The following is a 15,473-nucleotide window of genomic DNA, read 5'->3' as shown; positions in this document are numbered from 1 at the left end:
TGGGTATAAGTCCTTCAGAAATGTGATTGCTGCCGTAATCCCACCACTGTCTTTGCTAGTTCCAGGGCTTTTTCTGCCATCTGGTGAGACTGATGAAAACTGCAATCTAAAATCATATCATGCTGTACTTTAGATAAGCTCCAATTCAGGTTTAAATCTATAAATGCCACTTTGCTTTGTGAATTCCTCTGAGGTTCAATGTATGCTAACGCCTCTTCCTGCAATCCATAGAGGCCACGATGGTGAGCTACGACGGCAGCATGTATCTGAAGGTGCTGCTGCCAAGGACACTCCACACAGAGGCAGAGGACGTGTCCCTGCGCTTCATGTCCCTGAGGGCCTTTGGCCTGCTGGTGGCCACCACCTCTCAGCAGTCAGCGGACACACTGCGTCTGGAGCTGGACGGAGGCAGAGTGAAGCTCACTGTGAACCTGGGTAATGCTGCTGCGGCAAATGCGAGCACATAATGCTTGTTGACCTTCTAAATGTGTCAACGAGCTATCATGAAATTAGTTTTGTCTCAGACTCTCTCATATCCATCTTCATACACAACAACTACAGTTGCTTAACAAGATAAGCAATTCCCTTGAGCCTTTTTTATCTTATCAGAATTTTTTGTGATAATATAATGTGACATAAAATAAAACAACATAAATAGTTTGACGTTTTAGATAGTTGGATAAGAAGTTCTACACCACTCTGAGATCTGTTGAAGAATTACAGGCAAGCAGAGGGCTAGCTTAGCTAACACAAGATCTGCAAACTAGGGAATACAGGAAGCATGGCTCTGTCAGGGCGTTCAATTACAGCAGAACAACTGAGGTGTAAAAAGCCCAATTCCTGGTTTCATGGGGGGGGGGGGGGGGGTTATGTATCAGACTATTTTTTTTCATTTAGTCTTTGTTGGTAGCCTGGCAACATCTCAGAGCCAGAAAATAGTCTAATACATAATTACAGTAAAAGTGTAAAATGGTTATATTTACACTTTTTAGCTTGCTACTGGCTGCTACTGTCTCACACAAACAGCTATGAAAAAACTCAAGTGGTTTAATGCCTTTTTAAGCAACTGTGTGTATGAATATTCTTTCTCTCTATCTGTCTCTTTGTCACTTTCTTTCTCTCTTTCTCTGTCCCTCTCTCTCAGTTCATCCAGTGGTCAGGTCCCATCTGACCGTCCTCTCTTTCAGCCCTTCAATGGCTTTGTCTGCAGTTCAAGGAGAAGGCAGTCAGAGATCAGATCTATCATTACACTCAGATATTACCACTCACATCGCTAAAGCTGTAGATGTGACCATTCGAGTTCCCTCCTCTCACATTTACTGGCCTGTCCAGTTTAGAGTCGCTTCGCTGAGCACATGGTGCCGGTGATGGACACACTTACGCACACACACACACTTACACACACACTTACACACACACACACACACACACACACACACACTTACACACACACACACGCACGTACACTTGCAGCACTCTGGTCTCTGGCTGTCTGTATCCACTGCTCTGTGATGGTTGACAGCTTGAGAGCACTCCTCAGCCACATGGCTTACACCAATATATTCATATACAGCAGGAAAAATGGGTTCCATTATACAGAACATGCTAATGATGAGTGGGTGAATCCATTTTGAGGCTAAAACTGTGAATACTGCATATGGATTTGGAAAGTATTAGCTGTTGTAGACATGGGGAGGTGTTAGCAAAGCATCACATTAGTGCTGGTGTCATTACTTTTTCATGGGGTAAGGTTCATTGTGGCTGCAGGTTGTGCAAATCGCCCTTTTCCTCTGTATTCAACTTGGAAAATATATAACTGTCAGGCCTGCAGGAACGAGCAAGCGAGGAGGATCACGGTTTGGGACTTTTAAGTAGAGGTGCATTGGTGCAATACAGACAAATTCAGACTATCAAGTGTGATACCTTTAAGACACATATTACACATTTACAAACTTCTTAGTACTATTCAGTGAAATAATCAATCCCATTCACCTGTCATATTTTTTACCTTGAGTTAACTTTATTAAAATGACCTCTAGGATAAAATACAGCCGAAGTTAAATACCTCGGGCAATCAGATGAGGGTTTTTTAAGTATATTAACTAAAGGGGTTTTTGAGCGGTCCCCTTAACACAAGGGTGTCAAACTCAAATACACAGTAGGCCAAAATAAAAAAAATGGGTAGATCGAGGGCCGGACTGGTTCAATGTTTATTCCAGAACTTATTGAAATGAACTTATTGCACATATTAAACCTGGAACCAACAGAGCTTCAATTATTGCCTAGAAAAACAACATTAAACATTAAATAATCAGTTGCATTCATTTCTTATGGCTCTATCTGCAGCTTTTCCAGAGTCATTTCTTATGATTACATTTTCCCACAGGCCAACAACAGCTTCAACAAAACAATTTCCCAAACCAAACATGCCCTGTTGTCGCAAGAAACAAAGTGCAGAAGGAAACATCCATTAAACTCAGTGTATTGCTCTGTGATGCTAGTTCAAGCAGATACTTGGCATCTCATCTTGGGTGCAAGTTCATCAATGTTTTGGCTCAGGCTCTGAGCTGAGGAGACCCTCAGGATGGAGTGAAGGTGTGCGTGCAATATACCAGCGGGCCAGATCTAATAGTAATTAGAAATTATCCTGCGGGCCGAAATTAAATCCACCAATGGCCTGATTTGGCCCCCGGGCCTTGATATAACAAAAAGCTTTTTTTTTTTACATTTTCTCAAGCTCTTGAAGTAATATTGAAGTATTAGAGAACTCTTTGAACATTTTATCAAAATATGAGTGAAATTTGCAACAAATCTGTCATCAGCTTTCAAATGAAGTTCACCACTTCTATGTGGCATATGCTGTGGGCCTGTTATCTACCTCTAATGATCCTCTAAGAAAGTCTATGCTAGGAGAGAGCAGAGTAGAAGAGGTTAATGTATGCATCACTTACTGTATGAATGCATGTATCTCGTCCTTAACATAAATAATAAAGAGGCTACACATACATCTGTATAACAAGTGGATGAAAATAACTGAGAGGAAACGACAGTGAGTTGAACGTAATGCTTTATCCCAGTAGTTGCTCTAATTTAAGTAGTGTTAATTAGTCACCCTCATCTGCTTCTCTGGGTGACAGGCTTAAGATGCTTTATTCAGCTTCCCGTGTTAAAAAAACAAATGGAGCACAGGTTCCATTTTGGTGATCTGCTTCAAACGATTTTCCTCACAGCGGTGCATGTTTGCTGTATTACCCCAGAGCACGCGTCAGTCACACTATCAGTCTCGCTATCTGGAACAGTCAGATTCATTTGCAGACGCCTGAATGTAAGCAGCCGTATCCAAGCCGATACTGACGCTAAAAATAAATACCAATGCACCTCCACTTTATGCTCAATAAAACTCTTATTGATCCCAACGTTGATTGTGCTTCCAGCTGTGCCAGACACATGCTCAGGTTTTTACTTTGACTTTACTGTTTCTTTTCTAATGTTATGTACACTACAGGGAGGAAAGTGGCGGTTTAGACTCTCAAGGCTGTCCCCGGATGGTGGGCTCTGAAAAGCACTGAAGTGTCTGCAGAATGTACCTTGAAGGATGTGAAATATTCTCCTCTTTTGTGCTGTTCTTTTTTCTTTTAACCTCACCATCTCACTCTCTCTCTCACCAGATTGTATCAGGATAGACTGTAATCTCAGTAAGTGTCTCCTATGATTATTTACTGTACCATGATGTAGAACACATGCACTGTGGTGTAATCATATGCCTCTCGCTCTATTCCCTTGTGACATAGAACGTAATTAATTTCTTCTGCCCCACAATCCCCGGTGTTTACTGTTGCTGTTATGCTACTCACAACCATCATTACAAAGATAAGAACGAGAATGAGACTTCTCTGTGGCGAGCTTTTGTGCGGTTGAATATAATTGGCTTTTTTCCCCCCCTAGACTCATAAATTCTACATTTTAGTAACACTGTGAATGACACATGTTCTCATTACTACAATATAATAATCTTCTAATCAAATGTATCTAGATTTGACGCTGCCTTTTGTGCCGCAAATGACTCATTCATTTGCTTGTGACTCATTTGCTCGCATAGCTGATAATTGGGTACATTTCAAGTACAATCAGCAATTATCTGTCGTGAGAAAAGCAGCACTCGAATGCTACTGGGTAAACACTCTGCAATGTAGAGCTTAGATTAGTTTAAAGGTTAGTCTGATATCTGATTACTAGATGAGTATGAAACAAGACTTTCGGCTATCAAAAAGACTTGTTGTTGCGTAAATGTTGAAAGATGTTAAGTAGTTTATTTGATTTGATTTTGCCGTCAACTGTTAGAATTGTAAAACTAATGTATGCACAAGGACCAGATGCAGTGTATATAGTGTTTGTATCATCACACTAATTAATAGAGCTGTTCCTTGGAGGTTTTATTACTAAACATTTGAATAGAGAGTGTACGTTTGTTGCGGCATTTTAGTAGATTACTGTTAATGTTACTAGGGCTGTAACATAAGCTATAAGACCTTAGACCAGGGGTGTCAAACTCAATTTCATCGCGGGCCACATCAGCATTATGGCTGCACTCAAAGGGCCGGTTGTAACTTTAAGACTATATAAAAATACATTTATAAATATTTAATATATATAAAATAATGTATTATATCACATGATTGCCTCTGCATTGGATTATTTTCAGATACGGTAATAACTTCATAATTAACTACGTCTGAAAGCAGAAGTCTAGGGCAAATAATTGCAATGTGCATGTCACAAAATGATTTTAAAAGAAAAGCCAAATTCTGGAAAAACAAAAAAAAAGAAGTGACATTTTGAAAAAAAAGTAACATTTTGAGAAAAAGGCAAATTGTAAGAAAAAAAGCGTATTTTGAAGAAAAAAAGGCAAATTTGAGATGCATTGTGGGACATGTAGTTTATGGGCAACGTGCTTCTGTAAAGTAGCATGTATAGCCGTATAATAAACATATTATAATCTTTGCAAGCTCTTGTGGGGCCACAGAAAATGAAGTCGCGGGCCGGATTTGGCCCCCGGGCCTTGAGTTTGACACCCCTGCTTTAGACCTATAGAAAATGTAAAACAATCATAATCATGCCACAAGTCAAATTCACTTTGTACTATAACTGTGTGTTTTGTTTCTTTTTTGGGAACTGAAACTCAAAACACAGTGTAGTGAGGTAGATAGAGTCTGTAACCATAACTTTACAAAAGAAAATAAACAGTAAGGGTTAGTTGAAAGGCAACCAGATGAATTTCTAAAAACAAAAACCCACAAGGAACATGTGTATTATTAGCATAACATAGATATGTATGTTTTAAATGTCACAGTCATAATCAATACTGGTATATCCAAAGACCCTTAAGTGGAAAATATTCTTAATTTTCAAAATAAATCAACGGATGTAGGTTTTAATTAAAGAAAACGATTAATTAAGTATTTAAGTCCACCTTGTTGTCACGCGTCAAAAGACACTTGGTATTATAATTCCTTATTCCACACATGTAATTGGCTTCTTGGGCCATATGTGCTTTAGATGCAGGGGGGACAGGCTGGATAAATCTTCTGTACAAAATGTTCTGTACTTAAACCTTTTAATATGAAACATTACTGCCAGCAAATCATCAAATACATGATCATGATCCATGCTGCATTTAGATAGGCAAACATACATCCATTGGGTCGATAGCAGATGAATGCCAAGGGCCAATTTCCCTCTTTATCAGCAGAATATATTTTCTGGTATTCTTTGTGTGAAATAGAGTGGCACTTTAAGGTTGTACTGCGGAAATGTTTGAATTCATGATGTAGATTGTCACCCTCAGCTGATACTGAGAGACAGGCAATTTAAATGTAGTTTCAGATTACAGCAGTGCAAGAAAGTCGTTCGGCAGTGAAGAGGTAAACGGCTCCCCGATAAAGATCATCAAATAGAGAGGAAGCTATTGAACGCTTATACAAAATTATCACTATAATCGAGCGCCGACTGAAAGCTTGTTTCCAAGCCTCATGTATGAATAATTCCCAGACTCTCTAAAATAATGGGTTTAACTGTTATTGTTCAATTTCGCAATCATTTGCATCCTATTAGATTGTTTTTATGCTCACCGGAGATGAAAGGAAAACTGTTTGTTGTGAACTATAAAACATATTTTACCATCTGAGCACGTAGGATAGAAAGATCAATAACCAACAGTCTGGTCTGAAATGTTGTTTAACCTATTGATCTGAGATGCTGACGTAATGGCTATACACAAAAGGGGACAATTTACTGTTAATGCAGATTTACCAGATTTATGTGTTAGCCTAAGCAACAGTCCATGTTATTGAATGGATTACTTGTGTTCCTCTGATTGAGGTAAGTAGTGTGTGTGCGATACATGGGTGTGTTGTTTGATAGAGAGTGCATGTACTGTCTCTGTAAACCCCTTTGATTTGGTTCATTTCTGTTATACAATAAATTATAAACAATAACAGAATATGCAAAAACTAAAAACACATTAAAAATAATCTTTCCAAAAATTGTGCTTAGTTGATTTCAATGTTAAATGTAAATATATTATCCTTTAAAAAATATAATTATTGAAACATATTAGAATTTACACAATCTTAAAAAAATTATAACTGGCTTTGGGTATTATTAATAAAGTGAGAAGGGGAGAATATGTAAGATTGACATGCTGCTTTATAGCCTCAGATATTTGCCAAAGTAATTGCCGTCTCTACCAGCAGATGGCATTGTACCACCATAGACTGCACAGAAAATATGAAAAGTCTTTGCATTATATTGTGTGATTTAAAAAAAAATTCCTGATCAAGTCTGCGTCATGTTTGCCACATCTGTGATCTCTGAAGATCTCAATACTGCAGATGAGATAATGGATGGCTTTTTAATGGATTTGATAAGTGATAACAGCAAATGGAGCCAATTATCCCAAATTATCTTCCAGAATAATTAAAACAATTGTCGTTTAGTGAGTGCTTTCAGTGGGGAGCATTACAGATTAGAACATAGACTCGTTGTGAGTTTTAATTGTCCTTGTTTTGAACACCTTTAAGGATTTCCGTTACTCAGATTGCTCAGGTGTGGAAAATGGCCAGTGTAGTTTATCTCTAAAGGAATCAAAGAGACCACCGTGCTGCTGGGAGGCTTTCAGTGGGAGGGTAACAGATTTAAGAACATATGTTTCTGCAATGCTCTTGATTAATTCTCCAGGATATGGGGAATAATGCTTCACAACACAAGACAGTTTTAAAATGAAGCATTTGTCCTACAATATTACCATAACATGCTTTGATTAACACGCACATTGAGCGTTCAAAGTCTCCGCTCACTCTTAAATGCTGACCTGTATAACTGCACCATGCCTTTGAAGTTATTCTTGTTTGAAAATATGAAACACATTCAATTTGAACTGAGGATCAAACTTGACCAAATAGACCTCTTACAAGTGCGGCTTGCTCTCGAGCCACTGGAAGCTGAGCTTGTGAAGCAAAGGCACTTTGAAAGGAGGCCACATTTCAAAGGATTTACACTCAGAGGTCTGTTTGAATACTTATAACACCATTTGAATTTGAGATAGATCACCATCGCTGATGTTAAAAGCTGTTTTGTGTGCTGCATTTTTTATTCATACTGAGATAAAAACATCTTAATGACCCCATTATCAAATATAATATTACGACAACAAACAATACTTTTATTTGTACGAATGAAAGTAAATGTTTTGTGTTTTGACATTTATGCGGTGGAACAACAGATATCTGTATTTTTTTACGTTTTCCTTTATTTTCAAAAACCTGCCCACTACTGTACAGTACATACCCACAATGCAAATTGACAATCGACAGTTGATCCTAGACTCAGATGTGTCATGTGACCATCTTTGAGCTGGGGTACAGAGGGGTCTCTTGCTTCACACCCAGCAGAAACCTGTAGGGGGTGTCGCCATTGGCTGCAGATTGCATAGAAGTCTATTAGAAAATGATTAGTTTACATTAAGAAATTACTAGTTTTATGTCTTTTCAGTAGGCACCATGTTCATTTATTAAACCCTAGTTATATATTGATAAAGAAAGATAGACTCAAGGACATGCATTGTGATTGACAGGTCTGTTGTGGTGCTCCTTGTTTTAGTTTTTCAAGTGTATATTTTTTAGTGTGTATGTTTATCTCATGAGCTTGTTGTAACAATTTGATCACAGTGTTCGCATTTGGCCTCACCCTGATGTCACAAGTTGGCAAAGGTCAAAAACCAGGATCGCAAAACGCCAAAAGCAAAGCTTCAATATACATATCCCACAAACTAATGGCCGACGTCACGATGACTACGTCCCCCATGATATAACTCGAGGCGATGTATCAGTATTTGTGCAGCTCCCTCTAAAATGATAATCCCATTAAACAACTTTTTTTAAACACTTGTAGTAACTTAAGTACACCTCAAGATATGCAAACAGACTTTCAGGGAAGCCGCCCTCAGAGAAGCACATGTGCTTCTCTGAGGGCGGTTGGATAAATATTTATCTTATCTGCAGATAAGATAAATATTTATCCAGCGTTGCACTATCTCTGTTTTCATTACGTCAAATGTCATCTCTACAAGATAAACCTTTCTGTTTTTATGTTGGAGACGATTCCAGTGAGTGGGTTTGTTTCTCACTATGGAAGTAAATCAGTCAACATAGTGAGCATGATTTGATGCCATTGATCTGTCTGGTGTACACAGTCGATATTCGGCAGGTGGATGATGATACCATGCTGTGTGCTGTAAAGACACTTGATATGCAGCTCTGGACAAAGTCTCCAGTCACAGTTTTATTTCCCTGAGGATGAAACAGAGCAGTGTTCGGAAAGCAGTTGATGTTTTCCATTTATTGCCCTCTGTACGTCCCCTGTAATTCTCCTACACCATGAGCTCAATTAGACAGACAAACCCCTGAAGGCGCAGTCAGCTTAGGCATGGCCAATTAGTTTCCCAAGCGATGTCAGAACTCCTTTGAACTGCCGTGTCGGCCTGTTGCATCGGCACTGATTCGGGATGACGGTGCTGCAGTGGCAAGCGTGTGCACTGTGACCTATTTTGAAACCAAGGAAAAAGGCAGAGGATAGTGCAGGAATATTGAAACTTAAAGCTGCATGTTTAAACCAAGCCCCTGGGTAATACAATATCTAAGTAGACATTAATCAAATCACTTGCTATTCAGGACAGAAATAACCAGGGATGAGAGGGGTACTTAAGATCTGTTACACTTACAAGTTACCTGTAATACAAATGTAACCAGCAACCTAATCTGAGTATCAGAAAATAAAAGTAATGTACCCTGATTACCTTCTGTTACTTTTGGATTACCTCAATGAAAAATGCAATGCAAATAATACAAAATACATTTCAATAAGATGTTTTTTACTTAGTGTATTATGTAAGACAACAGGACAATGTAACCGTAGTAAATTAAACATGTTATTTTGGATTTATTAGCCTACAGAACAAACAGTAAGACACAATATGCTCTTTCTTAGGTTTCTAGCATTGTAATCCTGCTAGTAATCCCCGTTTTTCTTTTTTTTAAATGTAACATTAATCTGATTAACCCCTTTATTAATGTAAGGAATACACTTAACTATTTTCCGTAATCCCATTAAATCTAATCCGTTGCTCCCGGAGCCTGAAAATAACCCTAAAGCTACTTTGATTTATTTTATTCTCAAACTGTGTTGTGAATGCAAAGTATTGGATGCCGGTAAATGTTGATGTGTGTGTGTGTGTGTGTTGTTCTGGAAGTGGGTGAATGCATCGACCCTGTGAAGTGAGCCTCATGTTTAAAGGATGTATACTGAGCTGCTGTGGTATGATTGTCACTTTACTCACTTTACTCCTCTCAGGCAAGGGTCCAGAGGTACTGTTGGTAGGCGAGAAGCTGAATGACAATGAGTGGCACACCGTGAAGGTGGTGCGGCGTGGGAAGAATTTGCAGCTCTCTGTGGACAATGTGACAGTGGAAGGTGTGTAGCAGCATTGAAGGAGCTGTGCTTACTGAGCTGCAGATATTGAAAGGTAGTTGAGATCTGAGCTTCTTTTTTGTCCCCTAGGCCACATGACAGGCGCCCACACCCGCCTGGAATTCAACAACATCGAGACGGGGATCATGACAGAGCGGCGGTTCATCTCCGTGATGCCTTCCAACTTTATCGGCCATCTGCAAGCTCTCTCCTTCAACGGGATGCTGTATCTGGACCAGTGCAAGAACGGAGACATCTCCTACTGCGAGCTGAATGCTCGGTTCGGCATGAGGCACATCTTGGCCAATCCTGTGACTTTCACAGCGCAGGCCAGCTATCTGGCCTTCTCCACCTTGCAGGCCTACGCCTCCATGCACCTCTTCTTTCAGTTCAAGACCACCAGTCCTGACGGGCTGATACTTTACAACTCTGGAGATGGTAGTGACTTCATCGTGGTGGAGCTGGTCAAAGGGTAAGTGATGTGTGTTTGGACTCGGATAAGTATAGAAGGGGCTTTGGGTAAGGCAAGGCAAGTTTATTTATATAGCACCTTTCAACACAAGGCAATTCAAAGTGCTTTACAAAAACGAAAGACACTAAGAGCATTAGGAAATAGTACCGCAGAAACATATTATAAAATGGCATTTTAAAAGCAAATGTAATAATTTAGAAGGAGATTAGAAATGTATTTTGGCCCGAAACCATTCAATGCTTTATAGACCAGCAACAGTATTTTTGAAATCAATGATTTGACATACAGGAAGTCAGTGTAAAGTTTTCAGAACTGGAGTACTACTACGAGAGCTGTCTCTAACTAAACTGTTAGTTGAGTTGTGTCCCCACAAAGAACCATGCAAAAGCAAACCCTTTAATGTTCTGTTCACCAGAGATGTGCTCAGAATTTTTGGGGAAATGAGTCATTCAGCAGGAAAAAGAATATTAAAAATGACTAATCCTAAGCGACTTAGCCGATTAGTTGGCGAAAGTATGCAGTTCTGATATCCATCAGTGCAAAAAATATTAGTCTTGCAAAGCTTAAGGCGCCTTGAAGAGTGCATTTTCTACTTTTCTCCTTTTTTGGGCTCAAAATGTCTTAATCATGATTCATTTCTTCAGCCTGCAGCAGTGGAGAAATGTTGTCATCATAAATTATTTTGGTATAGGGAGGGATGCTGGTAGAGGAAGTATGACTACAAAAACAATAACCACCATCACCAGAGCACCGGTGTCATTCTCACACAAACACATTTGGCAACAGATATATGTTGCTCATGTTTTATTCATTGTAGATAATTGTTTGCCACTGACAGATTAGCAGAGAAGGGTTGTCGAAACTGAGCAAGCAAAGCAACGATTGTAGTTTTCCTCTGTCAAGCCTTGCACAGACTCTTTTCCCAGTTAGCAATTATTCAGCAGGAGTCCTTGTTCGGCTCCGCAGCCTGCAGCAGAAGTCGCACAGACAACACAGACGAGAAATGGCTTCCAACGCTTCTGTCATTGTTTTCCAGGCTGCTCAATATTTAGTGTGAAGTGTGGCAGCTTTGAAATAGATGCTGCTTAACTTTGATTCAAACAAGATTCCGTTTTTTGACAGTGCACTCTGTGTAGTGATCAAATGTAATTTCAACATGATGTAACGTGTTGATGTTTGTCTTCATTCATTCACTGTTATCTGTGTCAACAAAGAGCATTTCTGACTTTGACCCCACCCCTCAGTTGTTATATCACAAATCACAGCAGTTTACGCAGCTTGAGGTGCTTATTTTCTACAGTGTGGTCCCATAACAACATATTGGAGGAAACGAACACAAAAGAAACACTGAATGTAATAATCTGTATTGTTGTGTAGGTACGTTCATTATGTTTTCGACTTGGGAAATGGGCCGTCGCTAATGAAGGGAAACTCTGACAAGCAACTTAATGACAACCAGTGGCACAATGTGATGATCTCCCGGGACAACAGCAATGTGCACATCCTCAAGATTGATTCCCGCACCGTCACCCAACACGCCAATGGAGCCCGCAACCTCGATTTGAAAGGTAATTAATTGACTTACTTAAATCAAAGGATTGTATCAAGGGACACAGTGAATACGACAAAGTAAAAAATACAATTGAGATTAGTACAAGATTTCATGATAAAATATGACTTTTTATAGTATTTCTCAATGTGTTTTGTTCCTATATACTGTATGTTAACACAAATACAGGCACATGTTTAGCATATACCAACAACTAGAAGCAGGCACCATTCAAAAGCTCTAAAAAGGGTGGACTCCACTTTTACAAAATGTATAATGAGATTGTCCAAAATGTGTAAAATGATTCACGTTTGTTCTAAAAATTTTGTCCTCTTCACACATGAGTTGTATTGGAAACAGCTTTGAATGTAATGTACTCCGGTCAACCACTAACTAAATGACCTAAAGGCTAAAACGTAAAATTAAATCTCTTAATTAAATGTTGGATTCAATGAAATTAAAGACTTCTCTCAGGTGTGGAGGAAATTCCACACAAAAACAACCTGTTTGGCAAGAAATGAACAAATAATAGAAGTTTAAAGCAAGGTTTTGTTATTTAGTAAAGTCAATACAAGTCAAAAGCATTTAACAGAGTTCATCTATTTCAGCTGAAAGGACAAAGTCTTTGCACCTAAAGGTTTGTAAAAGATTTTACAACATGCAACGGAAAATACAAACACTTTATACACTCGAGAGCAAGGGAAGGGGAAGGTCTTTCCCATTACAGGGAGCGTTGCCCAGACGGTGGAAACTTGCATACATGTTCATTATTTTGATTTGATTTATTTTAAATGTGTAAAACAATAATACAAAAATGTAACATAACAATTATTATACAATTCAAAATTAAGCAAATTGATATACACAAATATGACTGATTCTAACTTATGTATAAACACATTATCTACTTAATTACACATCTGAGAAGGGGTGGGAAGCAGTTTACACTTATTTAATCTCACCCCTTCTCCCAAAAACTAAATTATTAACATATATACAGGGGTGCACATAAGTGGTACGCAGGTGCGCATGCGCGGCAATAATCTGAAATGCGTACCGTCCCTTGTGTCACAATTTGCGTACCGACGTACTTTTGAAGCTTTTCCAGAAGGCGGTTAGATCACCGGACGACAGTCGGTTTCCGTGTGCGCAGACAGGGCTGCTGTAATCGTCGGTCTGTACAGCTGCACAGCGCTAAAACAGCTGATCCCCCCCCGTTGACATTCGCGATACAGAGGGCTTCATGGGAACTTTGAACTTTGAAGGGAGCCAGAAGTTGGAGTACCAAACACTGACTCCAGGTGCTCATCTGAGTACCTCATTGAGAAAGTTGTGTGCACCCCTGCATATATATTTTTTTTTTCTTAAAGAAATACTTTTTTTATTGAAAAAACAAAACAAACAAAAACATAAAACAACAAATAAATAACCTGATAAATACACAAACAAATAAGCAGATAAATAAACAAACAAATACATAACGGAGGTAAATGATATCAAGAAAAGATAAAATAACAAACCAAATAAATAAATAAACTGCAAACAGCCAGTTATGATTAAACAGCGTCATCCCTGTATCTTGTTAAAATCATGTCCTTATACCTTTTACAAATGACAAACCAATGGTTGACTAGACAGCCTTTCGTCTGTTCTAAGGAAGTGCAAATTAGAAGCTAGATGTGAATTCGAACCGTGGGAAAATAGAAACCAGAGAATGAAGTTACTGTACAGTAATGAAATGAGACTTAATGATACATTTCTACAACAACAGGCGAGCTGTACATTGGTGGTGTTGGGAAGAGCATGTACAGCAGCCTGCCGAGGTTAATAGCATCCCGGGAAGGGTACCAGGGCTGCCTGGCGTCTGTGGACCTGAACGGGAGACTCCCCGAACTGCTGGCCGACGCCCTTCACAAGGTCGGAGAGGTGGAGCCCGGCTGTGGAGGTGAGCTGGGAACACGCTGGGCACAATGAAAAGAGAATGCTCCTGTAATCGGATTTCATCGGCACACAGCACACATGAAACCAGAGGAAGTCAGCGTTTACCGAAAGCTAATTACACCGCATGTGTTCTGGTAACAAACAGCTTTGTTGATTGCTCCATTATGCCACATAACACATCTTGTGGTTTTATTATAATAGCGAACATGTAATAATAATATCAAGAACTCCAGTGGCTTTGGTTGAATTTTACTCCAGCAAGAGAGCAATCAGGAAAGCTTTGACTGAAAATACTTAATAATATTGATTAATATCCCAGGTAGAAATTATCTTAACAGAAAACACTTCACAGGATATGGTAGATCTGAGAGTGTACCCAAAGTTTGGATTAATGGTGACGCAAAGGTAAAGGACATAAAGTCTCCAGTATCAAACAAATGGTATGAGTTATTAATGAGGAGATGTAATGATAAGTAGTGAATGATGTGTTCTAAGGGTTTCCAAAATGGAGACAGGATTATATTAATTGTTCTCTTGAGTGCACAGTGTTTTTTGTTTTGTGTTAAGACTTCACACACACAGAATCTGGTCAGAGTTAATCACATTGCTTTTATGGAAATCATTATTACGTTGTTTAATATGTTGTTTACAATGTGAGCGTTCAGCATTTGTGTATTATTATTATATTCATATATAATAGGAATATGAAATGTAGGTCGTGTGGGAACAACAACTCTGCAAATCTTGACGTGTTGCTTAACACTCTGGGCAATAAAAACAACACATCGTCTTTGTAGTGTACGTGTTGCTTGCACATTTAAACCTAATGCCCTTAAACACACTGAAATGAAATGAGAGTATTGAGAGTATGAAAGTCGCTTTGGGTAAAAGCATCTGATAAGTAAGTAACAATGTAAATGAGCCCATCTGAGGGTTGTCTCTCAGAGTGCCATTCAAGTTAACTTGCTGTGGCTGAATGCTTTTTAGTGGAATCGTGTAGAATACATGCTAAAGTAAAAACATTGTGGGGGAAACCTCTGTGTAGCAAAGCAGGAGGACTCAAAGGAGACACGGGGAGAGCTGGAGCTTTGATGGCAAACACTGATGGGTTTATTTGGAGCTTCGGTCGGAGAATTCACAAAACAAGTCAAAGAGTCAGAGGTTCTGACTTCACAGTAGAGTTGCCACGTCAATTCTGAAGAACTCTACCCCAGACCCGTGTCTTTAGCTAGATCAGAGAGAATAATCAACATGCTGCACAACAAGATAGAATCATAACACCTCTATCAGCTGACGCCAACAGGCAGGAACAGGGAGACAGAACACTGAGAGCACAGCAGCCAAGGCTACAGGTGCGTGTGCTCAGTCAGAACTGATACACTGGGTCAAAGTTATGGGCCTTGGAAAATATTTCCCCAACAAGTGTCATGTATTATTATTATTATTATTATTATTATTATTAACATATTACAGACATTATCACTCCCC

The 15,473-nt window shown here is 39.1% G+C and overlaps 1 protein-coding gene across 1 annotated transcript in view; it reads left to right on the top strand.

Moving 5' to 3' along the window:
- The window catches only part of LOC104961753 (neurexin-2-like), a 66,298-nt gene that overhangs the window by 50,155 nt on the left and 670 nt on the right, over nucleotides 1–15,473 (top strand). Inside the window, exons 10-15 of the mRNA XM_010790091.1 lie at nucleotides 232–435; nucleotides 3,669–3,695; nucleotides 9,907–10,026; nucleotides 10,114–10,495; nucleotides 11,873–12,063; nucleotides 13,816–13,989. Coding sequence (XP_010788393.1) covers nucleotides 232–435; nucleotides 3,669–3,695; nucleotides 9,907–10,026; nucleotides 10,114–10,495; nucleotides 11,873–12,063; nucleotides 13,816–13,989 — 1,098 coding nt within the window. The remainder of the gene's footprint in view (nucleotides 1–231; nucleotides 436–3,668; nucleotides 3,696–9,906; nucleotides 10,027–10,113; nucleotides 10,496–11,872; nucleotides 12,064–13,815; nucleotides 13,990–15,473) is intronic.

Source organism: Notothenia coriiceps, unplaced genomic scaffold, assembly GCF_000735185.1.
Source record: "Notothenia coriiceps isolate Sejong01 unplaced genomic scaffold, NC01 NC01_scaffold00033697, whole genome shotgun sequence".
NCBI lineage: Eukaryota > Metazoa > Chordata > Actinopteri > Perciformes > Nototheniidae > Notothenia > Notothenia coriiceps.
The sequence above is the reverse complement of the archived record's forward strand: the minus strand, read 5'-3'. Positions and strand labels throughout refer to the sequence as shown.